The sequence below is a fragment of the Phyllostomus discolor genome, chromosome 10 (genome assembly GCF_004126475.2).
Source record: "Phyllostomus discolor isolate MPI-MPIP mPhyDis1 chromosome 10, mPhyDis1.pri.v3, whole genome shotgun sequence".
Taxonomy (NCBI): domain Eukaryota; kingdom Metazoa; phylum Chordata; class Mammalia; order Chiroptera; family Phyllostomidae; genus Phyllostomus; species Phyllostomus discolor.
Genome location: NC_040912.2, coordinates 25,709,831 through 25,737,303, shown reverse-complemented (window position 1 = coordinate 25,737,303; position 27,473 = coordinate 25,709,831). Strand labels below are relative to the sequence as shown.

The window sequence follows — 27,473 nt, the reverse complement described above, 5'->3', positions numbered from 1 at the left end:
TTTGGCCTACTGCTTGGTGTCCTGGTTTTTAACAGCAGAAGCAGGCTGCACAGTGGCCATTTTCTATTTTAAGAGAACTTACTCCTTAGCTAAGAGCAATGAAACTGGCACTGACTTGAACCAGAAAACAGGGAAACCTCCCAATTATTGCCCTGATAATTAAGATGCTTGAGATTACTATACATAACTTGTAAGAAACGCTTAATTACAAGCAGAAAAGGACAGGTTTAGGTCTGCCACCAGACACGTCGAGACTTGTAAAATAACACTAGTCGGTTGGCTCTTAAGAATCACGCTACTCTTTCCATTGGAAGTAGTTCGACTCAGCTGTGAGAAAACGGGGACACACAGGGAGATGCGATGAGCTCTCCGAGGGAAGCCCCAGTGGGAGCCGCACAACTGAAGTCCAGCTGCTGCCCTGGAGACGAGAAACGACGGCTCCGGGGGCATGGCATCCTGTCCTGCTCTGGCCTTAAAGGACGAACCAAGGTCATGAAGCCCGAGGGTGTCAAGCCTGCAGATCCCGTTCCAAGCCCCCTTCAGGCTCTTGAAAGCTCTCAAGTCTCCATGTTGACCTTTACGTCAGGTGACCCAACTACAGACGTTACCATGAAAGTGAAGGCCCATGGATGGCACACCCCAATTCTCACCCCTCGGCCTCCAGCCCTACGACCCCCCGCGCATCCCCTCTTCCTGTCCAAGATGAACCCCCTCTGTACCCCCCACCCCCTTTGGGAGCCTGCTCTGCCCCTTGGTGCTCTGCACCATCACTCAGCTCCAGAGTCTACAGTCTCTCTTTCTCTAAGGCTGCTTCTCCTGGCCCCAGGAGATGTGTGCACGGCCTGACGACCATGGATCTACACTGGAGGTTGCTGCCTCCCCGCACCCCACATCACACTGCTGTTCTGGTTTCCTTTTCCTTCTGTGCAGTCACGCTCCATTCGCCACCTCTCTTCTTCCGCCTGCTTGTAATCAAGTTCCTATCGCCACCGTACACTGATGTGGCCCTCGGAGGTCACCAGTGAGCTCCTCCCAGCCAGTCCCAACCTCCTTTCCTCAGGCCTCCGCCTCTGCAGCCCTTCGCCCTGTTGCCCACGCTGGAAATGCGGTCACCTCCTGAGAGTCCCCACGAAGCGGCTCTCTCAGCTGTCCTCCTAGCTTCTTGACAATACTTCCCCTGCTGCATCTTCCTCCTCGGGTTGCCATCACCGTTTCCTCCTGAGCCATCCTATCTTCCTTCCCTAGTTCTCTATGGCGGATCTTATGTGTTATCATGGTTTCAATGGCAACTGGGAAGATTCTCAAATCTCCATCTATAATTCCAAGTCTTCAAAAACTTTGATGATAAATTCCTGACATGGTGACCCTTTGGGGTTTGCTCATGGGCACGTCTGCTGGCACTCCATAAAAGGTACTCTCCTCACCCCCATCCCCGCCATGTACGTTTGCTCAATTCAGCCGTGAGATTACCACTCAAAACCTTCAATGGCTCCCTCTGACGACTGAGTATTAACACTCGTTATAATGGTATCAGGATCTCTACCAAGTTCTAATGCAGCCTTTCATCAACGCTGCCTTCAGGGAAGCCTGTGACTTGGCAAAACTATACTGCTTGCCCTTTCTCAACTACGCTTTCCCGCCTTCCCTCCTGGGAACCAATGAGATGCCCTAAGAGGACAGTCACACCCAACCGAAAGGGATCTCAGAGATCGTCTCCTCTCATTCATTTTACAGATGAGGAAAAGACACGCACTCAAGGTCATAGAACTTATTACTTACAGGCTACCTGGCTGGAGGTCCCTGGACTACAGATGCAGATGTCTTCTCTATACTACTTTCAGTTCAGAGCCTAGGAAGGATCTCATATACAAACTAGTATTTAAGGTGTGGTAGTTTTGAGGGTTTCCAAGGTCAGAAGGCCCCACTGGCAGCCTGGTGGAGCTGCTGGCTGCAGGCGCCATGGCAGAATGGCCGAGAAGCCAGAACCACTCAGCGTGTCTGCCCGGCGCTGCCCAAGCATCCACAAATAAAAGTCCTGTGCCCCCTGGGAAAACATTCCTTGGGAAAACTGATCCTGAACCAATGAGCTCTGACTGACTCTGACCCAAGGAGTTTTCAGTGAGTGAAGACTGGCATACAGAGGAAGCTCTCACGTCCAGAGTGTGATGACAGAAAGCTCAAGTGGGAACGTGGCGGCAGCCCCCCCAGGTGCCATTTTTGAAATCATACTGAGTTTCATGACCTCAGCATAAATTAGAAACACACAAGGTGGAAACATAACTACGCAGACCAAAAACGAGAGCACAGGAAAACAGATAAATGTCACCAAGGTACCTGCATGTGTGTGAAACAGGAAGGCTGTTTCTCTGGTTTTCTCCCTGGTCCCCACTCTCAGCGTTATGACTAATTGCAAAGGCCGCAGGCTTGCAGCTCACATGAAAAACCCCAACACCAACACTATCCTCACATCACCCAAAAGAGAGTGCAGGGGGAAAGATGGGTAGGAAATTACCTCACAGAAATGTCTAACAAAAACATATTCTTCATTATGAAAAGCTTTGGTAACAAACTGTACTTGTTTGGAATTTCAGAATAATGCTTCTAAAAACTCCCTTCTGCTGGAAAAGCCATAGATAATAATAAGAACATTTGAAGATAAACCCACTGTCTTAGAAACACAGACATACAACAAACAAATAAAAAACAACCCCCCCTCCACCTGAAAAAAAAACCCCCAACAGGACTAGACCCTGAATAGGCACTGCAAAAAGACTTTTTTGGATGATTCCCAGCCTGCTCCTCCATTGTGGCATTAGATCTTAACAAGCAAGCAATCTTCCTGAAAAGCTTGGCACTGGGGTGGGTACCGCTACACAGAACACAACCGACTACGTGGTGATCAAGTAACGACCGTGTTGGTTTAAAATGCGCTCATGCCCTGGCTGGGTGGTGCAGTTGGTTGAAGCATCATCCTATATACCACAAGTTTCTGGATTTAATTCCTGGTCAGGGCACATACCTAGGTTGTGGGTTTGATCCCCAGCTGGGGTGTGTACAGGAAGCAACCAATTGATGTTTGTCTCTCACATCGATGTTTCTCTCTCTCTCTAAAGTCAATAATTATATATTTTCGGGGGAGGATTAAAAATAAAAAGTGCACCATTATTTTATAGCAGTTCATCCATGGACACTGAAAGAGACAGGGAGAAGGGATTTATTTTAAAAAAGAATGAGCTTAGCACTTGCCACATTGTGTGAGAGGAAGCGATCGGATTCCCACTCAGCTGTGTACGGAGACCTGCCGGAGAAGGTTCCGAAATGCATGCTGTTGCCGTGGACAACAGGTTCCATCCAGACCTTATGGGAGCTACTGCCTGAGCTCCTCAGTCCTTCTGATGTTTGGCCAGCATTTACAATTGTTGCATCTGGATGTAGTAAACAAGGAAGTCACAGAAGACAAATATTTCTACTGTACTATGAACAATTAAAATGGTAAAAAATTGCTTCAGTGGGTCTTGTCCCAGAGAGGGATCTTTTGCACAAGGCTAAGTGATGAGATTTAGGTGAATTCACCTAACTCTCTTGTGCTTAAACCACTGCTTTCTGTTCAGTTCTCTGATGGTAATTTTTTGGCTCAACTTAGAGGAACACAAAGACTTCTACGGGGTTTAAGCTGTGAATTGAGGTTGGGATTGTTACCTGTGGTCACGAGGTGATGTCAGAGCTACTTTCAAGTATCTCAAAACGCCGATCAGTTTCTGTTTTCAACTTAAACCATTTTTGTAAACTGGCCAAAGATTAGTTTTCCATTACATGACCTATTGAGTTGAAGACAACGCATCTCATTATGACACTGAATCAGCGTGATTTCCTGGGCCACGGCTCCTGAAGAACTGTCTCCTTGCTCTTGTCACAAGCAGTCTGCTTTTCGATGCCATTATTCCACAGCTTAGCCATGACTTGTCTGCCTAACAGAATTACCCCTGGGAGGGGACGGCCGGAGCAGCAGGGTGCGAGAGCTTACAGCCCCCCGAGTCCTGTGACGTCAGCCATCCCTGCATTAAGCTCTTTTAATTTCTGATTGTTTCATGTCCTGTATATTATAATCAGTGTTTTAATTCGGAATTTGGGCCTTCTGGCAGTTTCTTGAAGGGCATGCATTTTGAAGTCAACTAATTAAATGAGTGTTCTTTTCTTCAGTTGCCCCAAGTTCTCTGCGTACTGAGAGAATATTTTTATATTCGTGGCCATGTTAATGTTTACGCTGATGCCGCCCTAGGGGTTGCCAGTGAGAAGAGCTAGACAGTGGGCAGGCATGGCTCATGCCGAAAGAAGGGCTTTGTGGGTTGGCAGTGATAAAAGGAAGGGAGAAATTATGTGGCATTGCATTTAACCACGGGAATTTGTAAATCAGTTTTATTGCTTGAGGAAAAAACAAATGCATTTGGGGGATACAGCACATGTCATCTCTCTATCTTTAGAGGTAAATTGAATGCTCAAGAAAAAAAACAAAAAAAGAATATGAGCTGCTCATCTGTGACACAAAGATGGTAACTATAAACCAACAAGACAAATGCTGTTTTGAAAAAGTGGAAAGATATCATCCTTACTTTGGTGTATCTTCGCATGTGCTTTGCGGGAAGTGCAAGAAAGTGAGCACCAGCTCAGGCAGTGGCCTTTCTGATTTAATTCTGGGAAGAAAGGCATGGTTCCTGGGCCAGTGCTGCCATTACTAACTTAAACAGGTCAGAATGCAAAACCGGAACCCTTTTTGTGTACAAGGGGAGAAACACGAGAAGACAGGCTCGTATTTGCTGTGTCTGTGTACAAGTGCCGGAAGGCTACAAGGGGTGGGAGTGTCAGAGCAGAGAGGGGAGTGGGGAGCAGCAATGGGAGTGAGGGTTTTCTTACTGTGTACATCTTATTATTGCTTTGTTTTTTGTACCAATGTGAATATGCCACCTGTTCAAAAATTGTTTTATTTTAATAATGAAATGAAATGGAAGACAAAAATCAAAGATCAAATTACATATAGAAGAGGTTGTGAATAGGAGAAATAACAATATTCCTATCAAAATAAGTTGAAGCATATGTATGATTATAAATGCATTTACTAAATATTAAGATTTGCTAAAACTACATGATGGGCACCCAGTGCTTATTATACCATAGTCTTTTTAAAAAAATGTTTTATTTGTTTATTTCTAGAGAGTGGGGAAGGGAAGGAGAAAGAGAGGGAGAGAAACATCAATGTGTGGTTGCCTCTTGCACACCCCCAGCTGGGGACCTGGCCCTCAACCCACGCATGTGCCCTGACTGGGAATCGAACCAGTGACCCTGTGATTCACAGGCTGGCACTCAATCCACTGAGACACACCACCAGGGTGTTATATTATAGTCTTTATCTCACCTTTGTAAGACTGAAATATTTCCCCCTCCAAAGATTAATCTATAATAAAAACACTATTCCATCAATTTATTCTATCCTTAAGCCAAGGAGGAAAAGTTTTCATGAAAATGGAGGCCATGTGATTATTGCTTTCACAACCTGGTATGATTTCAATATTTATAAATAAGTAGTCATTCTGATAAAATATGCATGGACATTCATAAACAATTGCATGATATGTTGTCTGGAAAAAGAGGAAAGCAGGTTTCTATCCTCAAGTTTATATTTCTTAAGCCCTAAAAACTTAGTAGCAGAGTTCTGCTGACTTTCCATTTTTGAAAACCCTTTAACCAATAGCCTCTGTTTTCTAGATTTTCTTCCTCTCACACTCTGTGAATTAAATCCAAATCAAGCTCAGAACAAGTCAAGAAAGCCATCGGCTGCAGTTAGTTCACTGGAGTCTGTAGGATGACCTTGCCCATTTCAGTCCTGTAGGAAAACCGGAAGGCCAGGGCAGACCACGTGTCAATTCCAAGGGCCAGGCGTACTCTGGAGTACAGCTCGGAATCTCAGGGGTATTCGGGCTCCACTCAGGAGCATGGAGAGCACATGCTGTGACAGGCTGCACACACTCGGTTTCTTGGGATTCCTTCAGACTATGCATGTCTCACACAAACCCATGGCTCTGGACTCTCTCCTGGCTGGGTGTTTGGTAAAGGATTTTAGGCCTGGTAAACTTCGGTATGACACCTAACCAGCCAACTCTCTGAAATTTAACTGAAGCTCGACAGAGATGCAACATCGAATACCATCAGAACGCCATTTCTAGTTGTTCTGTCTCACCTGCGTAGCGCCCCTATGTCGGAGACCAGAAAAGACCCTTCACACACACGGTCTCCCGTCCTGACAACAACCCAGCAAGACTGTTCCTAATGGTTCCATTCAACAAAGGAGAACAACTGAGGCTGAGGGAGCTTAAGCATGAACCAGATCACTTAAGGCCCTAGGGATAACTCATGGTTGAACCAGCGTTCAAATCCAGGCCTGTCCGACTGGACAGCCATGTTTCCTCTGCTACACACACCACCTTTGGCATCACAATTTTGCGCTTTAGTGGTTTGACACTGTGAAATTAATTGTACCAAGATGGCAGAGACACGCATACTAATAGGTGCTTCAGCATATGTAAGTTCATTTATAAAGACAAACGACAGTCACCTATTGAAAAGATAAACATAACATTTTCCTGCATATAAAACTGGCATTAAAAAATTAAATTATAACCCCCCCAAAATGTATAAATCTTACCGCCTTCCACAGGTTTGATGTTTAACAGTTCATCTATTAGTCCGTTAGAGGAGGGGAAAGAAAACAAAAGCATGAGTTAGTTTTAGTTCAGAAGGAGTTTGAGTCAAATTATTAAAATTGAGCCATTCTCTTTAATCTGGATTACCTGAGCACATGCTATGCGTAGAGCTTTTGTCCAAGGCAGATAAAACACTTTTTTCCTCTTCAGCTGTAAATACAACACGCAGTTGGTGATCGCCAGTTCACACGGTGTGCGTGCTCACACACTACGGTGGTGTGAGGTGCGCACACAGCTCGGGGAGGAGGTGGCACCCACGCACTCACGCGTGCAGAATCAGGGCCCTCACATCCCCTCCATTCCAGCCGATGGCTCTCAATGAACGTTCAGTTAACAGCCCTAAGTCTCTGCTTTGTTTAATAAAAAATCACATGACACTGGTCTGACAATTGTCCTTCCATGGACAAACGTGCAACTGAAGTGACTATTACTTGATGGTGCTAGTGAACTTCAGCCATATGGGCCTGGCTAAAATAAAGGGCAGGTGACTGAGTAAAAGGTGCCAGTCTGTAAAGGCTACATATTGCATGATTCCAACTGGATAACATTCTAGAAAAGGCAAAACTATGAACACAGTAGAGAGATCAGTGGTTGCCAGGAGCTTGAGGGGAGGGAGAGATGAGTAAGCGAAGCCACAAGGGATTTTTTGGACAGCGAGACCATTCTGTATGATACCGTAATGGTGGATACATTATACATTTGTCTAAACTCATAGGCTATGTAACACCAAGAATGAACCCTAAAGTAAACTATGGAGTTTGGGAGATAAGACTTGTCAGTGTTGGTTCATCAGTCATAACAAAGGCACCACTCTGGTGGGGGGTGTTGACAATGGGGGAGGCTGTGCACGTGTGGACATGGGGTGTATGGGAAATCTTTGCACCTTCTGCCCAGTTTTGCTGGGAACCAAAAAATGCTCTAAGTAATAAAATGTGTGTGTGTGCATGTGTGTAAATATACATACACAAACACACCCACTAGAACAGTCTTAAAACTTGGTTTGCTCATATGAACATTAGACTTACTGCAAGTCACAGAATAAAAAAATGACACGTCCTTTTAATGGATTCCATTCTGTGTACATATAAAACAAGGTGATCAACATTTATAGTCTCAAAATATTATGCAAATGCCACAAGCAAGTAAACATATTGCACAAAGAAGAAGAAAATGTGATAGTCCTGTATTGTCACCAATGGCATGAATATATGATTAATACATTAATAGATATGCAACTTGAATACAAATATAATGAACTGGAGCTAACATTTTCCCACAGAATTAAAATTTTTTGATTTGATTACCTAGATTACCCTCAACATGATTCATGCTGTCAGCACCCAAGGGACACTGAGGCTGGAGGGTGTGGAGCGATAGTCAGAGAGTGCTTGCGTGGCCACTGAGGCCAGGGCCTCTCTGCCTGCTTCTGCCCCTGGCTTCCTCCCTCGGACCCTGCCCTGGTCCTCCCTTGTTCATAATCTCCACCCGGACGGCTCCTTTTGCTTTGACAGGTCTTACAATAGCACTTGACTTAGCTAGTTCCCTGATCCCTCAGACAGGTGATGTCCCCCCATCACACATGTCACCAAAGCTGGAGTTGCCCTGTTTTGTGTGTAATTGCTAGATCAGCACCCACTGCCCCTCTGACTCTGAGCCCCACCATGGACACTCTGACTAAGTTGGGTGAACCGTAGTGTGCCCAGGGCCCAGGGCTGTGCCCACCACAGAGACAGCCCTCGGAAACCTTCTGTTGAACAGATGAACAGGCATGTGAGCCAGTGAAAGTGTCTGTGTGTGAATGGATGATGGGAACCAACCTAGAGAAGCAAAAAAATGAGAGCTGTTTTTTTCCCTGTTGAATGCCACATGAGAGAGAAGCAAACGAAGCAGTGAAGTGGGAGAAGAATAAAGCAGGTGAAATAAGAGGTTGGAACCACAGAAAGGAAGACAGAGGACGATAGTGGGTGGAGAAAAGGATGGAAGAGAGGGAACTTTCACTCTGCTGTGCCTCTCCCATCTCCCAGGAAAGCCAGATACTGTAGCAATGGGCAGAGCAGGGCAGATGCAGATACGTGGCTGGAAGGGCCGGGCCTCACCGTTGAGGTGAGTGAGGTCTCCCCATTTCAGCTGTAAACCGTTCCCCTGCATCTCTGAGGATTCTGAGTCCCAGCGAAAGGCTCAGCATTACATCACCTTAGTTCTACTCCAGTTTACCATTCCCTCTAGTCCTCAATGAGAAGATGGACCAATGAAAGAACTGGCAGTAATGGCAGGAGACAGGGAGACCTGACAGGCGGCTCGCAGCATGTGGTATTTTCCACCAACACTCTGATCCCTCTTCCAACCACAGGAGGGTCGGAACATGGAGGGATCTAGGGTCACTCCTTGCAGAATGGGCTCAAGTATCACCTGAAAGGCATTGTCCCACCCTCCCCCTCTGTTCCCCATAAAGACCTACACCCACCCCACAGCACAGTGCAAACCATACCCACCCGGTGCAATTATGTGAGCTTATTAAAACTATCTCTGCAGCCCAAACGGCTGTCAGAACTAGTCATGGGAATAGCAGAAATGATGTCATCTGTTGCACAAGAAATAGCTCTCTGCCGACTCTCCACGGTGGACACTCCTCTGATGGGCTGCTGCCGAGGTGACTAATGATGCTATTTTCTGGTTCCCAATGTACAACCCCTCTCGATGACACTGTAGGGTCGATGTCACTGGGCTATGCCAATTTAACACTGAAAGCATATTAATCTACAATTTTCTCAATTGGAAGAGAAGAAAGGCCTAGGGGGAGTTCCCCAGAAAAGACAATGAGCTGGCTGTTGAGCAGTAGTATTTCAGAATCAATTGTAAATACAAATCAAAACTTACTCTTAAAAATAGAGGATTCCTTGTGCTGGTTTTCTTCCTCTAAGGAAATTAACCTTAAAATTAAAAAAAAAAAAAACCACTGTTAGTAATGTAGTTCTGAAATGTTGTATTTATGATACAGCCAGCTTTTTGGCACCATATCTATTACTGCACTTACAACACACACACACACACACACACACACACAGTGAATGTAGTCATTGACAGGCTGTGCTTTTGAAGAAGAAATACATCTGCTTGCTTTGTCCTGTCCCAAGGCTGATTAGTAGCATCTTAATATCTGAATCTTGTGTCACTGTAAGGCACAAATTCTGCACATATCTAGGTGGTTAGTTAGGGATAAGAAAGATGGATACTGAAGTTATCATTTTAAAAAACATAGTTAACCAACCAATGGGCAAGCAGGCGCTTATCCTAATTTCTGGAGGACATCTCAGCAGGTTAATTAAGTTACACGAGGCTGAGGATCGCTCTCAGAGGCAGACGACTGTCGCCTGCCTCGGCTCTTCCCACACACAGGTAGGACCATGGCAGAGACACCCACCCTGAGACCTGGCTGGTGCCTCCGTGCCTCCTTCCTCCCACAGCGGTTCGCCTTTACCTGTTCTTTCTGGGAAAGTGCTTGTTAAATTTTCATTGTCTTTCAAAATAGTTCATGGATTACACATTTGAGCTTTTAAAAATGAGGTACTAAATAAAAGCAGAAATCCAAAATGAACTAAAACTAATCAAGATGCTCTTGGGTGGCTCCCTTCTGAGTAAGGGCTGGGGCTTTCTTTCCCCTGTAGTGGCCTATATGGTGAAAAGATGCCAGGACCCACTCCGGGCTCCGCCTCCTACCACACCATGGGTGGCGGCCAGTCCCTTAACCTCGCTGAGCCTCACTTCCTTCATTCATGTGCTGGGGAAGTGCCCACCCTGGTCACAGGGAGGGCCGCCGTGAGATGACATCAGTAATGTGCCTGGCACTGTGCTGGGTACAGAGAAGGTGCTCACCACCTGGTACTATACTTATTTGTATTACTAGGAACAGGTTAAACTGCTTCCCCAACATAGTCACCTGCACTACACTGAGATCACATTCTATAGCCTTCCTACAGTGAAAACTTGTTTCTCTTTTGCACTAAAGAAATTTGCTAGCGTTTGCTTTAAAAAAGAGGGGGTGGCTACAATTGGTAGCAAATATTTGAGTGGGACAAAAAAACGTGTGTGTGTGTGTGTGTGTGTGTATATATATTTGAAACTTATTTAGAAACACAGTAAAAATATCAGGCTGCTCTGCCATAAGACTATCATCTAATTGTGTGTGTGGGTGGAAAAGGAGCAAACGGCAGGGTAATCTATTTTGGTTTCCTAGGTCAGGCCCGTTCAAGGTTAATGCCGCTCCTGCAGGCTCTGACATCTCAATAGAAAAAGACAGATTCACATTTAAACCTTCTCCCGGCTGTATGCGAAGGTTGGCACCATATATGTCCAACGCTTCTCTCATTATGTAAAATGACTGGAGGCGCTCTCTTTGCACAGAGGCGAGAAATGAAGATGGAGCAGTCACTTCCTGTACTCAGAGCTGCTCTCGCCTCACAGAGGAGAAAACAGCCGGTCTGAAGGGCAGCACGCAAAATGTCAAAGCCCAGTGCGTTCGGGTGATCGCACCTAAGTAGGAGATGAGTTACGGGGCAATGTCATAGGTTACTTCCTTCTCTGAGACAAAAGCCAGGGGATTTCCTATCTAGGGCAGGATCGTGTAAATGATGGTGACAAAAGGGCCAGACAGGGCCCAGAAAGCCCGGGCCGGGCAGTGGGGACACTGCCCTTTCCTGCCCCACTGAAAGCCTCACAAGTGTGTCCCTCCGAAGTACCCCCGGAGTGGGTCTCTTACTGGGGTGAGTGAATCCTGGTCTGGTAGAAAAGCGTGCTGGAGGGTTTGGTCTCCATTTGAGCACATCCACTCCCAGAAGTGAGGGAGTAAACGATGAGCCCGGGTCCGAGGTCCCCACGGAAGTGGTCAGTGCGGCCTGCACTGCCCTCGCCCGAGGGCACAAAGATGTCAAGACGAGTGGCCGGCGACTTACTGACTCGGCTCGTCTGCTGTGGCCTCGGCACTTCCCTGCTGGGTGAGCTTCTTCCTTTCTTCCTTCTCAACCAGTTTTTTCATGGGGTCTTGTAAGCTCTTGATCACAAGCAGAGATGATAGAGGAAAAGAGAACAAAAGAAAAAAAAGAAAAGATCATCCATAAAAAATTCAACTGCCCCTCGTCCCAGCAACCAAACCTCGAATGAAGGGTTTGGGGAGGCTACTGTGTGTGTGGACAGAAATGGAAGTTTATATGTTCTCTGACCCATCCAAGAAGCACTAGCCTATAAAGGAAAGTTGTTTTGCCACTAGATTTATGTTTTCCCTTTTGTGATAAGTTATTCAGAAGAAGGCCTTTTGGCTATCGCTAACTTTATTTTCCATCTTTAACATGTAGTTAAGATAAACATTCTGTTCTGCTTGCAGCCCACACACTGTCAGAGTAGAAGCTTTTCTTCCCCAAAGATAAGACAATTTCACGTTATTTTTAATTTTGTTTGCTATTCCACATCTAAAAACAGCTTTAAAAAACAAGAGAAAACAAAACCTTAAGAAAAAACCCAGAAGTAGTGGCTGAACATATTCTGACAAGTTAACTCCCACAAGTGGACACAGCAGGTGCTTCTAAACCTTTGTAGATTAAAGGCAGGGGAGAGGCTTTTCATGACAGGTGATTTCTTGGAGTGACTATCCTCAAGGTTTATTAAATAGTTAAGGAAAGATTTTTTACACAGCAACTGCATAAAAACCCTACCCCAGAGACAGAGCCTTAAAAAGCAGAACATTTCTCTAACACCTCAGTGAGGAGTTACACAAAAAGACTTCTACTTCTGGCCCTAAATAAAACACAAACCTACAAACACAAAAGAAACATCTCAAGACTCTGATCCTCCTTCTATTTCCTGAACCATGAAAGTCCATCCATTGGGCCTTCACGCCTCTTCTCCTGCCTTCCGTCTCCCCAGCTCTCACCTCGTTGGTGTGACAACACGCACAGAAACAGGCAGCCAAGCCTCCTCTGCCAGCCGGACGGATGGATGGGCGATGCCTGGCTGGAGGGCGACTGAGGCAGAGCAGAGCTGTGACCGGCGTTGGTGTTGGCCAGGAGCACCAGACCAACACTGGCTGTGCCTGCCTAACTGCCAGCTCTGGTTCCTGCCCTGCACAGGATAACTGTCTTGAAACACCCAGGCCACCATGTTACCCTTCTTCTCAAGAACCTATAGTGGTTCCTTATTTCTTTCCACTTCTAGTCTAAGCCTCTGCATAGTTTCGAAGATCTTCTAACATGCGATCCTATCTTCCTCCCCCAAGTCCCTCCTCCCACCCCCCAAATTCAAGCTTTCCATTCATGTAGGCTCGTCTCCCACGGACTAGTCGGGCCCTTCCTGTCTTTGTTCATTCTGCTGCTTAACCAAAAAAGCTCTCTCTGCTTACTTTTCTGTCCACCCTCAAAATATGTCTTCGCAAAGCCCAGATGAATTGCCACTGTTTTCTGTAAAGCTTCCGGCAGTAGCATGCCAGATTTGAGAAGGTTCTTCTATCTCCAAACTGCATTCACAGTTTTAGCAATGTTTGATTATTATTCTGTATTATTTTTGTCTCTTAAAAATATTTTTTAAATTGGAAAAATAACAGAACTACATGTAAAATGCTAGGAAAATTTAAATAGGAAAAACCACTCATAGTTTCATTTCTCCCAAATAATGTTATTTTCATGTATTTCCTTTCTTTTTTCATGCTTGTGCTACTTATATACTTGGAATATGTGTGTGTATAGATATATAGGTATAAAAATATATATATATGCATTTGATAGACAGTAGATGCCCTCTTAACCCATATAAGCTGTGTTGGTATTTCATAATCAAAAACACTCCTTACGCCCTGGCCAGTGCGGCTCAGTTGGTTGGAGTGTCGTCCCATAACTGAAAGGTGGTTGGATTCCCGGTTGGGGCGCATGCCTAGGTTGTGGGTTTGATCTCTAGTGTGGGCATGGGAGTGTGTGACCCCTGGTCCATACACCAATGGGAGGCAATCAATCCATGCTTCTCTCTAGCAGCAGGTGTTTGTTTCCCTCCCCTCTCTCTAAAAGCCGTGAGCGCCCCCCAACTCTTAGTTGTAGTGGAGAATATAAAAAAGATTGTATGTACCTTAAGCATTTAATATTGAATTAAAATATATAGAAATGTACACTTATTCATCATTATTCTAATGGAGAGCCAAGGTTTTTCTCACTGAATATATGGCCCTGATTCAAGAGCTGAAGCATTTTCTTACACAAACCACATCCAGAAGGCACTGCCATCATCTGTAATGACTTCCTATTTCTGGGCATTCAGATGAGCACACTCAGGGCGCAAACAGTTTTTGAGTGCCTGGGTGCTGTTTTGGACTCTAGGGCTACACTGGTGAATGAGACAGACAAAACTATCAGCTAGTGGTGGGCCTAGGCAGAGAATCAAAATAGGGGGATAGAAAGGGATCGGACCACTTCGGTTACCACAAACGTCCTCTCTTGGAAGTGACATTTCAACTGAGAGCTAAATGACACATGGAAGCCAGCTAAGTGCAGCTCAGGGAAAAGAGGGGGCCCTGAGTGCAGAGGCCTAAAAGTGGGGACAGCTTGGCTTGTCCGAGGGACAAAAAGGAGGCCACTGGAGCTGTGGTATAGTGTGCAGCCGGACAAGACTTATGAGGCTGGGATGAAGAGGTCGGCAGGGGTCACACAGGGAGAACATTCCTTTACCAGCATTCATCAATATTTAACATTTTGCCTCATTAGTTCCTTCGTATTCCGGGGCTTTTTCTGTCTCTCTAATGCATGCGAGCCAAATGGAATCCACGATCCTTGGCTGGAGGGGAAGTGCTATAAAGAACAGCACTGGAACAAATGAGGCAATTGGAATATGGACTGTAGTTTAGATGGTTTGTTTTTCTTTAATTATATACCCCACAGCATCTGGTAAAATCAGGGTGTGTGTGCGTGTGTGTGCGCATTTTGGAAACGTGCAACCTTAAGGAGGAGTTCAACAGATGTCAAGGACTTACTCTTTTTCAATACATCTGCTAATCACAGCATTTTATTCATACACACACACACTCCTTGATGCCATTTTACTCCCCCCAAAAGTGGTCCAACCCTGGTCAAAGTGAAGCCCGGAGTTTTTTCAACTCAGGTTCCAATGGCTTTAGGACTCACTCTTGGATTCTCTGACACTTGCCCAGGCCTCCTGGTTTGCTCAGTTATCTTCTCGCTGCGTTTCCTGGTTGTCAGGGGAACCAGGCGGGGCCAGGACCTGTCTGCTCTCGGCCTCCAGGCCCTGTTTCACTGCCAGGGTGCTAGCCTAAGCCCCTGAGATGCGCTGGACAGCTCCACCATTCTCATCCCCTGTCTGCAGCCGGACCGCCCCTCAGAAACTCACTTGAACAGCTCTCAGACAATCCTTTTGTAATGTAAACTGCTCCTTCCTCCTTTTCAACCCTTCCCCTGTCCGGCAGTAGCAGGGACTCAATTGTCTTCACCCTGTCACCACAGTCACAGTGAAATCACTATTGTGCTTTACCAGCAGAAGGGCCCAGTTCCAATTGCTACTTTAATTTATCATTAATAATTCCCGTGACAAAAGCGCCTCTCGGCCTATTATGACCACTGTCCCTTTTATAATCTGGCTGTTGCCACTTAAAAGGGATGCTATATATGTACTTGTTGATTGATAAATTAATGTACAGAAGGTTAAACAGCAAAAATTAGAGTTCTTTAGCTAGAAAATGCAAAGGGCCAGGAGAGTAATATGAAAAGGCTTATGAAATTACAAGTGAAAAATTATACTGGGCACATGGGCCTGTTTACTAAACATTAGAATTTTGAACCATGGGGAATGGTATGTGCATGCACACACATATATCAGCTTTACCGAGACAGTATATACCAGAGAACCCACCCATTTGAAGAATACAATTCAAGGATATTTAGAAGAGGAGCAGAGTTGGGCAGCCATCACCACAATCGGTTTTAGAGAGGCATCTCCTCATAAAGTAAGAGCTTCAGATCAGACTAAGCTACACGCTCCTCTATACGGTAGGACCCACCCCCCACCCCCAGCACATGTGGAACTTGTTTCTTACAAAGATGGAACTCGTTTCTTACCCTGAAGAGATAAAGAGGCTTGGAGGAACTCTGACACATCAGAGAGGACAAATCACATGCACAGGGCACCCACACGGTGGACCACTGCTCTCCCCCAGCTTGATTAAAAGGCCCAACTGGAGGCTGGGGTGGAGGTGATTCTTTAGATTAAAGTCCACAACTCAGCTGAAAACACTTAACCCTGTAGCGTCCATGAAAGTCAGAGGTGACAGCTTTCTGTGTGACATGAACACCTGCTCAGGCGAAATGAATCGAAGAGGTTTGGCCGACCGTACAGACGAGGCAGCCTTCAGATGGAACTGTTCCGTATCACCGGCTGATGGAAGCCACATTCAAATGCATGTGCAGAAACGACATGTGAGTGCATTCGGTTTCTAACCCCCAATTCCACTAGGTCCTTCATTAAAATTGCTCGTGAAAATCACTATTAGCAGCCGAATAGCATCACATAAAACTGCAAAGTTCTCTGCAGAGGAAAGAATGTTTTTAGACTAAGCAACCTTTCTCTGTTAAGCCTGCACTGACATGCTAATAGTTTCCATCAAGGCTTAAATGGTTTCAGGAAGCACACACATGATGTATAAGATCGGCGTGACAGAGGAAATGCACAGACAGAGCTTGCTAAGTGTCTTAGAAAGGAAACAGCTTAATATAATAACGGGAGGTACGACTTCCTATATTAGGAAAATAAGAAGCAAGAGTAACAGTCGTCTGAATGAAAGCAAAATGACCCAGCAAACAAACTTCACAGACAGAAGGCCAGCAGCCGGCCCTAATATTTGACCTAAATTTAATGTTTGACTTGGACAGTTGGATAGCATTTTCCCTAATTTTTAATTACGACATTTACTTCTCTTATGCTACTTCCCATTATTTATACTGCATGCCTATGAAGGTGCCAAATATTGTCCATAAAAGGAAATAAAAGTGCTCAAAATAGTGAGGCATGGTAAAAAGATGCTGGACTCAGCTGGGTGTGTGTGTTTGTGTTTATATAATTGGTAGCACATGAAGGATAAAAAGCAGAGGACATGATGATGTCTATGAGCCACGCGATTCATGGACAAGAAGCATGTGCCCTCCCCGCCCATGCCGTTATGAAGCTATAAGTTCATGAAGACGCTAAACAAGGAGCACTATTAATCTAGGGCCAGAAGGCGCTCTCACGTTGTACTATAGAACAAAATGTTAAAGAGTACAATTAGAGAAAAATGAACACAATCATAAATTATATAACCTTTTTTGTTTAAATCCTCACCCAAGGATATGGGATAGGTTTATTGATTTGAGAGAAAGAGAGAGAGACATCTTTTTGAGAGAGAAGCATCAGTAGGTTGCCTCCTGTACATGCACCAACTGGGTATCAAACCTGCAACTTTCGGTGCATGGGACAACACTCAACACTCTAAACAACTGAGCCCCACAGCCAGGGCTAGAACCTTATTCTTTAAAATAAGAAGGGCACTGGCTGGGTAGCTCAGTTGGTTAGAGTGTTGTTATGATGCCCAGGGTTGCGGGTCTGACCTCGAGTCAGGGCACATACAAGAAGCAACAAGTGAATGCATGAGTGACTACAGCAACAGATCGATGCTTCTCTCGCTCTCTCTTCCTTCTTCTCTTTCTAAAATCAATCAACAAAAATTTTTTTAAAAGAAATCCTTCCTACCACGAAATAAAGATACGTTCTTTAAAAATAAAAATAAAATAAAAGAAGAAGGAAAATTGGTACTGGAAAGGCATGATAGTGTCCTGGGAAGACATGGACGTTGGAGACAGATTATGTAGTGCTATGACATGGAAAATGGTCTTCCCCCCTTGTGCCCTCTGTTTACCTGTCAACAATGGAGCCATCAACAAGAATACCTTTCTTGGGATATTGTGAAGATTAACCGAAATAATGCTTCTGCACAGTACCAAGTTCATGGTAAGCACTCAAAATGTGCTTTCTTATCAATGACTTCTAAAAATCTAAAAGAAATTAGATGTCATAAAAATTCATCCTGTTCAGGTACTGCATTGCGTGTCTTCCACATCTCACAAGACCCAGCGTGCTCCTGATTTCCTGACATGAAAATGCAGACTCAGAGAGGTGAAGTGACTTGCTTAGGGCTATTCAACCACTAACAGGTAGAAGCGATATTTGAATCCAGGTCTTTAAAATTCCACCACTGGCTAAGAAAGAGTGTTAAACAGGCAAGCCAAGACCATGTACTGAGCTCCCCTTTCATAGGAAGTGCCAAGGAGATCCAGAGGACTTCACTCCAAATTCTCAAGAAAAGATCATAGGTTCCCAGGTACCTGGCGGATGACATAAAACAGGCTTTCACCTACAAGCCAACATGTTAAAGTGTTATTTTCAATAGTAAGTTTACAGCTGTAGCTTTTAAAAGTGGCACTCCTGCTTTCTCCTGCCCTCCTGCCTCATGGCCAGAAGTGCCACCTGGAAGAAATGCCACACAGCAGAGCGAGGAAGCCTGAGTGTGCTGAGTCCCAGACCTGCCCCAGACTGCCTGCGAGTGTGGCCTCGGGCAATTACTAGGCCTTTCTGAGCTTCAGTTCCCTCTTGAAAACATGGAAACAAGAACAGGTACGCCCATCTTCCCAAGGTTATTTTGAAGCTTAACTAAAATATATGTACTTGGCCCTGGCTGGGTGGCTTGGCTGGTTGCAGTGTCATCCCGTGCACCAAAAGGCGGCGGGTTCAATCCCCAGTCAGGGTGAGTATGGGAGGCGACTGATCGATGTTTCTCCCCCACATCAATGTTTCTCTCTCTCTCTCTCCCCACCCCACCCCACCAGCCTCTCTAAAATCAATAAACAAAATTTAAAAATATTACATATATATGCACTTCCCTTTCTATATGTCAATGCTGAACCTAACAGTATCATTAATTATAATTCCCAACCTTGGTATATTAGAGTCACGTATACCATGACAAACTCCCCTTGACATGACTATACTTTGCCCTTAGCAGAGAGCTTGGCATAAAATAACCACTCCACTTAATAAGTTTTTCCTTTCCCCTCGATAAAGAGTTAGGGAGTGAGAAGAGGTGGGGCTGGAGAAGAACTCACTGTTGTGAGTAGGGCCTGAGCTACCAGCTGCCCAGGAGAACAAACATCAGTCATCGGAAGGGATGGATGAACTCATGCCCGGCCACACTCTCGCTTGCCCACCTAGATTTCAGTGGTGGTCATGGTCAACCCCTCTAACCACTTCTTTCCCAGTGACCTGGATGCATCCCAATTTGCTGCTTGCAAGGAGCTGGCCTGGAGCAGCTTGGATTAAAAAAAAATCATTCTGCTAAATGCTGTGTAAAGTAATGACACTGAGCGAAAAGTTGAAAGTCTAAAGGGATATTCTGGATGCTCGCCATGAGTAATTGCCATGTTGGGACTGGCAACGAAAATAGCATTGCACAGATATTTACCCAATTTTCATAAAAACTATTATGGCTTTATTTTCAAAGCAAGTAACTACAGAGCCATGTGGCTTGTCGGTAAATGTTCAAGTGATTAACTGAGAAATGTGGAGGTGGGTGGAAGAAGGCTGTTAGGCATATGAATCTGAGAAAAACAAAATTCAGAAAAAGATGTTTTCTGAATTGTGAAAGCTCAAAGCGTTCTGGTCTCCAGAAGGATGTTCCACACAATAGTGGTGTCTCAGACCCCAGGAGAGGAAGAGGGAGCAGTGGCGCAGCTGTTTCGGTGGTTATTTTTTTAGCATGCTCAGAGTTAAGTTTTCAAATTCAGCTTTTGCAGAGTTAGAAACCTGGCACAGAGAGCCAGTTGCAAAGGCAAACTGCCGTTTTAGAATGAGCCCCATTGCTAGGCGGGAGGCTCTCCTTGCTTTCTTGCCGGCAGGCCTGCCCCACCCTCTCGGGTCCCCGTGGGTGTCAGATGAGCCCAGACTGGCCTGCAGGGCTTAAGGAAAGGGCTGGGAAGGAGCTGCCAGAGCGTCTGTGGGGGTCAGGCAGGACGTGGGATGGGTTACCTGGGCGAGGTCTGAGAGGCCTCCTATGCCACTGCCACCCACAGCCTTGCCTGTGAAACTCACCGCAGTACCAATCAGCCAGGGTGCGAGTGGTGAGTAAGGAAGTAGTGGAAGCTGGGGTACGGGACCTGGCAACCTCAACAAACACTTCGGTATTGATACTGCCAATGGCTATCTTCTGGGTTCATCACATAGTAATTTTGATGAGTCCATCCCTATCGCCCCCACATGGGGCTACCAGGGCCACCACCATGGCCGTGGCCAACGGTGTTATTGTGCCGCTGCCACCGCCACATGGCTGAGAAGTGACAGTATGGGGTTTTGAGCCAGGCCTGCCGGTTTCTGAGACTGTGCTCTTACATGCTATGCTTTCTCCTGCACCCACAGTCACAAACCCGGCTTTCCTTCCAAAACACTGGGACGGGCACGTCGCAGGAAGGCACCCTGCTACCAGGCATTTTCAGCAAACATAGCCACTTGGATCTCTTAAAAATACAGATGTGGAGGGGCGGGCCTTCTCATCCAACAGCTCTCAACGAGCGTGCCCACGCCTCCCAAGCGCCCAGGGCTCACTTCTCTACACAGACGTCCAGCTCAACCCACGTGCCAGCAGCCCAGAGAGGACAAACAGGACACTGATACAAAGGGAATTGTAGATTTTCCAGAACACAGCTGCTTGACTCCTGAGGGCTTCCCCGGCACCTCCCCGTGATGCAGGTTTAGACCCAGGGGACACACACGTGTGAGGAGGCAACCTCCCAGAAGCGTGAGGTGGACAGGACCGCATCTGAGGGGCAGCATTTCATTTCATTTTTAAAGCAACGCTTTAAACCCCAAGTCTAAACTATTTTCTCTAAAAATGTGGGAGTGCTTTCAACACAGGCTAGTGACATTCCATTCCCATCCCCATAACTTGACCATTTCTACCACATGAAAGACATTTCCAGATGACTTCGAACCCGTGTAAAATTAACACATTAATGATAACTCATGCAAAACGCATATGCTTAGTAGCATTTTAATGAATCAATACATATTTATTGTTTGAAAATATGAGATTGTGGCCTCACTTCTTTTATTGGAAACTGGAAACTACTTAAAAACAGTCCACTTTAAATGTGACTGTTAAAATGACTAGGCTAGAATAGTTTGTAATATTAAATTTCAATGCTAAATTTTCCATAAAGTTAAAATTCTACAAAAATCTATCACAAATTAAAACGACTAAAGACTAAGCCACTAAAAGCAGAGTCAACAGAATCAGGTCAGGCCTGAATAAAAGCTGTTGTCTCTCTCGCACACACACACACACACACACACACACAGACAAAAACCCCGAAAAAAACAAAAACCTTGACCACAAAATATTTACAAAATGTCAACATAGTGACCTGGATATTTTTCAATTCACTTTTGTAAGAAAATGATTTTGAAAAAGAACTGTACATATTTTCTAGAGAAAGACTCATTAGATATAAAACTTGAATGTCTGGGGCATGAGTTAAATCCTTGTAATTCTGCAGCAAAACACTCTCCCCTCCAAACAGGATGCACCAAGCGTTTAACACATTAATTATCATCCTTCATCAAGCATAAAACTAACAGTCAGGAAATACAGCTGCAGTGGCACAATTACCAACACACTCCGAACACACCCTGCAGCAAAGAAAACAAATGGGTTGCTTTTCATTAACAGAGCCTGGCAAACCTCTCCAAAGACAATGTTTTCTTTCCAGCCAGAGCCCCAAAAGGCATTTAAGGGGCGATTTACTTAGGTAAATCAGGAGAACAAATAAATCGTAAAAGTATCTACTTAAATTTCAAAGTATTCATTATCAATATATAGTGCCATTCAGAAGAAAATTCCATGCATTCGATGACTTGATCAAATCTAAATCTAAGGAATGTATTTTAAAAATATGTTAGTGCAAAAGGGTTGGTAAGTCAGGTAATGTCCTTAGGCTTGATACAGTGATACAGAAGGTACCGACGGTTTTCATTTTCACGTTTCACGGCAGACGATAGGATACACAATGCACCTCCATCTATGCAATGACGGCTGCATAATAACAGAGCTCCATTATACAGGTGTGAATCCATATACAAAAGAATTAGCTATTAGCTTGAGGTTCTAGACGAATAGCATTCAAGAGACATAATTCGGCATAGTGACTTCTGGACACTTAACATTCTTGATATTACTATAATCATATTATACCTTAACAGATGTATTGCTCCTACTGAGTTTGTATTAAAATCAAACCATAAACTGGTACTTAAACCATAATTTAAGAAAGGCTCTGGGGATGAAAAAGGCAATAAAGTGTCATCTGCCCAAAATATTTGCAATTATATCCTGAACCATTGCCATCAAACTTTCCCTAAATCCTCTGCCCAGAAATCCTCTGACATAACCATCAGCTGGATCCTCTCTGCAGGATTAAATGCCATGGCAGAAATTAAGGGGCCGTGTTTCCCTCAGCACGGGAGGCCAGGGGTACACAGAAGGACTCTTCCATTCTTGTGGCACAAATTCAACTTCATGTTGTACTTTACATGCAATTACCATATTTTTCAGACTGTAAGACACCCCCCCCCCCCAATTTGGGAGGAATAATGGTTGTTAATACTGCTGTTGAGTTCTGTTTACATTTACATTGGTGAAATATTATGTTATTTATGTTATTAAATATTTTACCACATTTTTTGCTTCAAAATTGTTTTCCTATTTACCTCCTCTAAAACCTAGGTGCATCTTATGGTCTGAAAAATATGGTAGCTCAAACCTGAGCTTCTTTTAAACCATACTTCGGGTAGGCATCACTTCAGCTTCCTCCTGGCTGACCTGTGTTACGTACAGTTGTCTCTCAAAAGACAGCCTCTGAAGTTGCCTGTATTATAAAACAAAATCTGCTGCACATTCCTGCCCTAAAACGAACTCTCTGCTATATCAAAGAATGATCCATGGGATTCTGCTCAGGCCCCTGTAAAAAACATAAATAGTGTGAGTTGTACTAATTTTAATTAACCTGAAGATATCCATTAAATCCATCTGATCTCGTGTGTCATTTAAGGCAACGGTTTCCTTGTTGATTTCCTGTCTAGAAGATCTGCCCATTGATGTCAAAGGGGAGTTAACATCCCCTAATATGGCTCTGTCACGGTATATCTTCCCCCTTATGTCCATGGAGATTTGCATTACGTATTTAGGTGCCCCTGTGTTGGTTGCATAAATGTTTACTAGGGTTATATCCTCTTGTTGGATTGTTCCCTTCATCATTACGTAGTGTCTTTCTTTGTCTCGTATTATAGTCTTTGTTTTAAAGTCATTTTGTTGGATATAGGAATTGCTGACCAGTTTATTTGTTCATTTCTATTTGCATAAAATATCTTTTTCCATCTCTTTGTTTTTAGTCTATGTGTCTTTTGTAGACAGCATATGTAAGGGTCTTTTTTTTAAAATTCTCAACTGAGGATATATTTATTGATTTTAGAGAGAGAGGGAAGGAAAAGGGAGGGGGAGGGAGAGAGAGAGAGGAAGAGGGAGAGAAAGAAACAGTGACTGGATTGGCTGTCTCCTGTACACACCCCAACTGGGGACCAAACCTGCAACCTAGGCATGTGCCCTGACTAGAGATCAAACTGCAACCTTTTTTTGTTACAGGGGACAATGACACTCCAACCAACTGGGCCACCTGGCCAGGGCAGGGTCTTGCTTTCTTATTCAGCTATCCTATGCCTTTTGATTGAAGCATTTAAGCCATTTCTATGTAAAGTGATTATTGATAGGTAAGAATGTATTGCCATTTATTCTTTATAACTATGTTCCTCGTTTTTCTCTCTTCCACTTTTAATGGAAAGTAGCCTTGGTTGGGGTAGTTCCTGCCCCATGATTTACTGAAAGTGGCAGTAAGTCAGGGGGAAGGACTGCAGTCCTTACTGACAGCGGCCACACTGCCCACGGGATGAAGAAGGCTGTGGGTTCCCTCTGTGCGGGACAGTGGGCTGGATGGAAGAGGATACGTGAGAAATGAATCTCCACCCCCAAGTGCTCATAGTCCAGCTGACAGAACAGGAAAAGACACATTCTGATTCCATTCATGCAGCCCGCCAGAAGCAAGCGAGCGGCGGACAGGGGTTGTGAGGAACACACCCTATGGCCAGGTGTCCTGTCTAGTGTCAGGTCAGGTGCAGCACAAGGTGACTGGACTGTCTTGGGTTCCTCTTGGAACCTTCCTTTAAAGAGTCAGGGTCTTCAAAGGGTTTCTGTCTTAGTATTTTCGTAGATGCAGTTACATCACAAACATCTTGAAATCAAAGAGGTGCTTAATGGCAACAAAACCCAGCTTTTTAATGTTTGTTAAACAAGATGATAAGACACAAATTGCCTGAAAAACTAGAAAGGTAATTTCTAGGTGAACCTGAACAGTTCTTTCCTGGTGTTTTTGTTTTAAGGCTCTGACCTGGCAACCCAGTGTTTGCTCCCCATTCTTAAAATCCTTGTGGAACCCAAATCGTGTCCTTATCTCGACAGGTGCTCCCCCTCAGCAACCATCAGGGAGCAAAACGCTTCCACCTTCAGCTGCAACCCCGGGAATCAGACATCATGCATGTGTCTCTTTTGAGCTGAGAAATAATTGATTTTAATGTTGCTATTGCAATTAGAGAATATTACTCCAGTGTCTTATGGAAAAATCCAATTCCATATTGGATGGTGCTCACAGAATAAAATGTTTTGTTTTGTTTTGTTTTGTTTTGCCAGAAGTAAGGGAGAAAAAAAAATACCTTCTCCAGTGAGCCTATTTGAATTCAATAATTAAAAAGTAACGGAATGTTCTGGACTTGTCCAGCCTCCTCTTCAGCAACATCAAATTAGCTTTTGGAAGGAGCAGGACAGGCTGGGGTTCACCGTAGTTCATCTCCTGGGGACACGCACCCCGCGGCCCACCCTGTGTGTCCGGGTTGTTGTGGCTGTGAATATTGGCGCCGTAAGGAAGACACCACTGAGGGCCACAGTTCCCACTTTGACGTTTGGGGTCTGTTGGAATAATGCTGCTTGCTGCAGTGGACACAGTGACAGAAGAAAACTTTTCACAAAATTTTCTAATGGCCTCTCGAGCTCTCATACCTTTAATGTAGTGAATTCGTAGGGCTGGTAGCCTTTGAAGCTCTCATGGATGGCTGCCATGGTGTGAGACGTTTTCTCCCAAAAATGAAGCAGAGTGGTCTGCGAAGAAAGACAGCAAAGCCCTCAACGTCCTGAATGCCCGGCTCTGGTTGTGGGCCCCGGGGACGTGTGCCTGTCTGCAGCCATCAAGGTCCTCCAAAGGGATTCCAGCCCATCTCTGCAGACTCCTTTCCCACCATGCCCCTCCTGACACCCTGCATTTCGGCCAAACTAAATGGCCCCCTGTGCCCCCAAACACTTGGTCTCATGTCCTCGACCACCTGGGGCCTTCTCTGCTCCATTCTCTCTGCACTTATGCCGGATCCAGCCTCCCGAACCCAGGGCTAAGCATTAACAGTATACTTTTGTGATCCCTCAACTGATTCGATGTCTCCCTCTTCAAACCCTCGTTGGATTCTGTAGAACTTATTTTACCTGGCACACCCTGGTCTGTCCTTGAAGTATAGAAAATACACTCGGACTACACTGTCTCTGACTTTCTTCCTGAACCTTCAGCTCTCTGGGGACAGGGAATCTGGTCAGTTAACGTTGATAGATTTGGCCTCCCACTCTCGGTCGGTGCTCGTGGTACTTTGATGGATACAAAGGGCTAACTGGAGGTTAGTATGGGACAAACCCAAGTTCATTGAATGAAGATGCCTGATGGGTAAGTGACTGCCCTGGGGGAGGTGCAGGCATCGATGCTGAGTCCCGAGGAGGGGTTCTGAAGGGCAAGGCACAGTCTGAAACATCACACGGAGTGGGGTTTGGAAAGGCACATGTGGAGGGGAAAAGGCGCTCAGGCCAAGGGCACCCCCCCAAGCCAAGGCGGGGCGGGGAGGGGGCAGATTACAGCGTGTGAACAGGGAACAGCTAGCAGTACTTGGCTTGATTAAACTGCAGTCTGCTAGAAGGCAGAGATGTAGGAAATGAATTATGAGAAAGGCCCAAATCGTACTTTGAGCTCCAACACCATTTTTCTGTTATCTAAACTTCTTAACATCCTTGGTTCATTGCAACAAACATCACTTTGTTACCTGGTACGTTGCGAGCATATGAGACAAGAGATTGCATCTGCTTGCTCCAAGAAGATCCACTTTTTGACACACGTCCATCTTCAATTTGTCAAAGCTCTTTTTGGCAAGGCGTACCTGTGCTTGTACCTGTGAAAGTAAAAGGAACCGTTTTTGAACCAATCAAACTCTTTAGTAGTTCAAATCTGCTGGTGGGACAAGAGCAACAGTGGGCTTACACTCTTCACGTAAGCAAACACCTTGGAAAATTCCAGGGAGGGCAAGAAGACCCCACAGCATCTGTTCTTTACCTCCAGAGAGCCTCGACGACAGCACTGCCTATTATAACTATGTAGCAAACTTACCATCCTAATTATACTTTTCTCAGATGAATATTACAATTCCCCTCCTCTCCGGCCATTCACAAACGGCCCACCGCGGGGAGAAGCCTGGAACCACACAGGGCGGCAAGGGAAGAATTCTCGCTCCTGTATTCCTGCAGTTCCTGGAAGCTGGCTTCCCCAGTGTTAACATCTTACATAACACGCTGCATTTGTTAAACACAAGAAATGAATACTGATACAATCCTATTAACAGCAGACGTCATTTGGATTTTATCAATTTTTGTCCTTTTCTGTTCCAAGACCCAGCCTAGGATTCCATGACAGGGAACTGGGACACAGCCTGAAAAATGACCTCCACTGATAAACTTCCAAGTTTTTAAAACTGAGTATGTACATAGCAATCCTCCATCCAACCCTGAGCCATACAGTAATTCTGGGACAGGAGAAAGGTCAGGAAAAGACTCAGAAATTCTATGTATTATTTCATAATGAAATAGAAGGTTTTAAAATTTAATACAGCTACATTAAAAATGGTTACATCAAAATTTCCCTTTCCTCCCATCGGAGGCATCACCACATCATATTTTACCCAGGGAAAGCCAGCCAGATACTCATTTTTCTCAGATAATTCATGCAGCGGCAGTTACCAGGCAGGGAACTGTGAGTTGCAAGTAATAATAGCTCTTCCATCACAGGACACATACCGGGGGCAAGGACAATGTCTACCTTGATCACCATTGTATACTCAGCATCTAGCGGCCAGGTACAAAGCAGGTGCTGAATACATATTTGGTGACTGAGTGAAGAGATTTTCCAGGCCATTTCAAAAGGTAAATTACCCGCATACCATTTTAAAGCATCACCTTCAAAGTAGTTTTAGAAGGGATGATTTTATTTTCTAATAAAGATAAGCATGAAGATCATTTCATATAAAATACATTAAGTTTTACCACTAATAATACTAATCTATATTCACAGCTTGTAAAATTATGATATAATCATAGTGGCAATTTAACAATTGAAACAATTTAACAATTGATATAATTCACAATGGATACAACTGAACAGTTAAGACAAGTCACTCACCGCCTGCCAGCAT

At 44.8% G+C, this 27,473-nt stretch overlaps 1 protein-coding gene across 7 annotated transcripts in view; it reads right to left on the bottom strand.

Annotated features, from left to right (window-relative positions):
* Window positions 1–27,473, bottom strand: part of ICA1 (islet cell autoantigen 1) — a 137,028-nt gene that overhangs the window by 15,670 nt on the left and 93,885 nt on the right. For 6 of the 7 annotated variants that reach the window (XM_036010579.1, XM_028525446.2, XM_036010580.1 and 3 more), the window contains 6 exons: window positions 26,055–26,180; window positions 24,979–25,077; window positions 11,705–11,802; window positions 9,633–9,685; window positions 6,843–6,905; window positions 6,698–6,730 (listed from right to left, as the gene is read on the bottom strand). In XM_036010579.1, the coding sequence (XP_035866472.1) occupies window positions 6,698–6,730; window positions 6,843–6,905; window positions 9,633–9,685; window positions 11,705–11,802; window positions 24,979–25,077; window positions 26,055–26,180 (472 nt within the window). The remainder of the gene's footprint in view (window positions 1–6,697; window positions 6,731–6,842; window positions 6,906–9,632; window positions 9,686–11,704; window positions 11,803–24,978; window positions 25,078–26,054; window positions 26,181–27,473) is intronic. The other variant, XM_036010581.1, reaches the window with a different exon arrangement.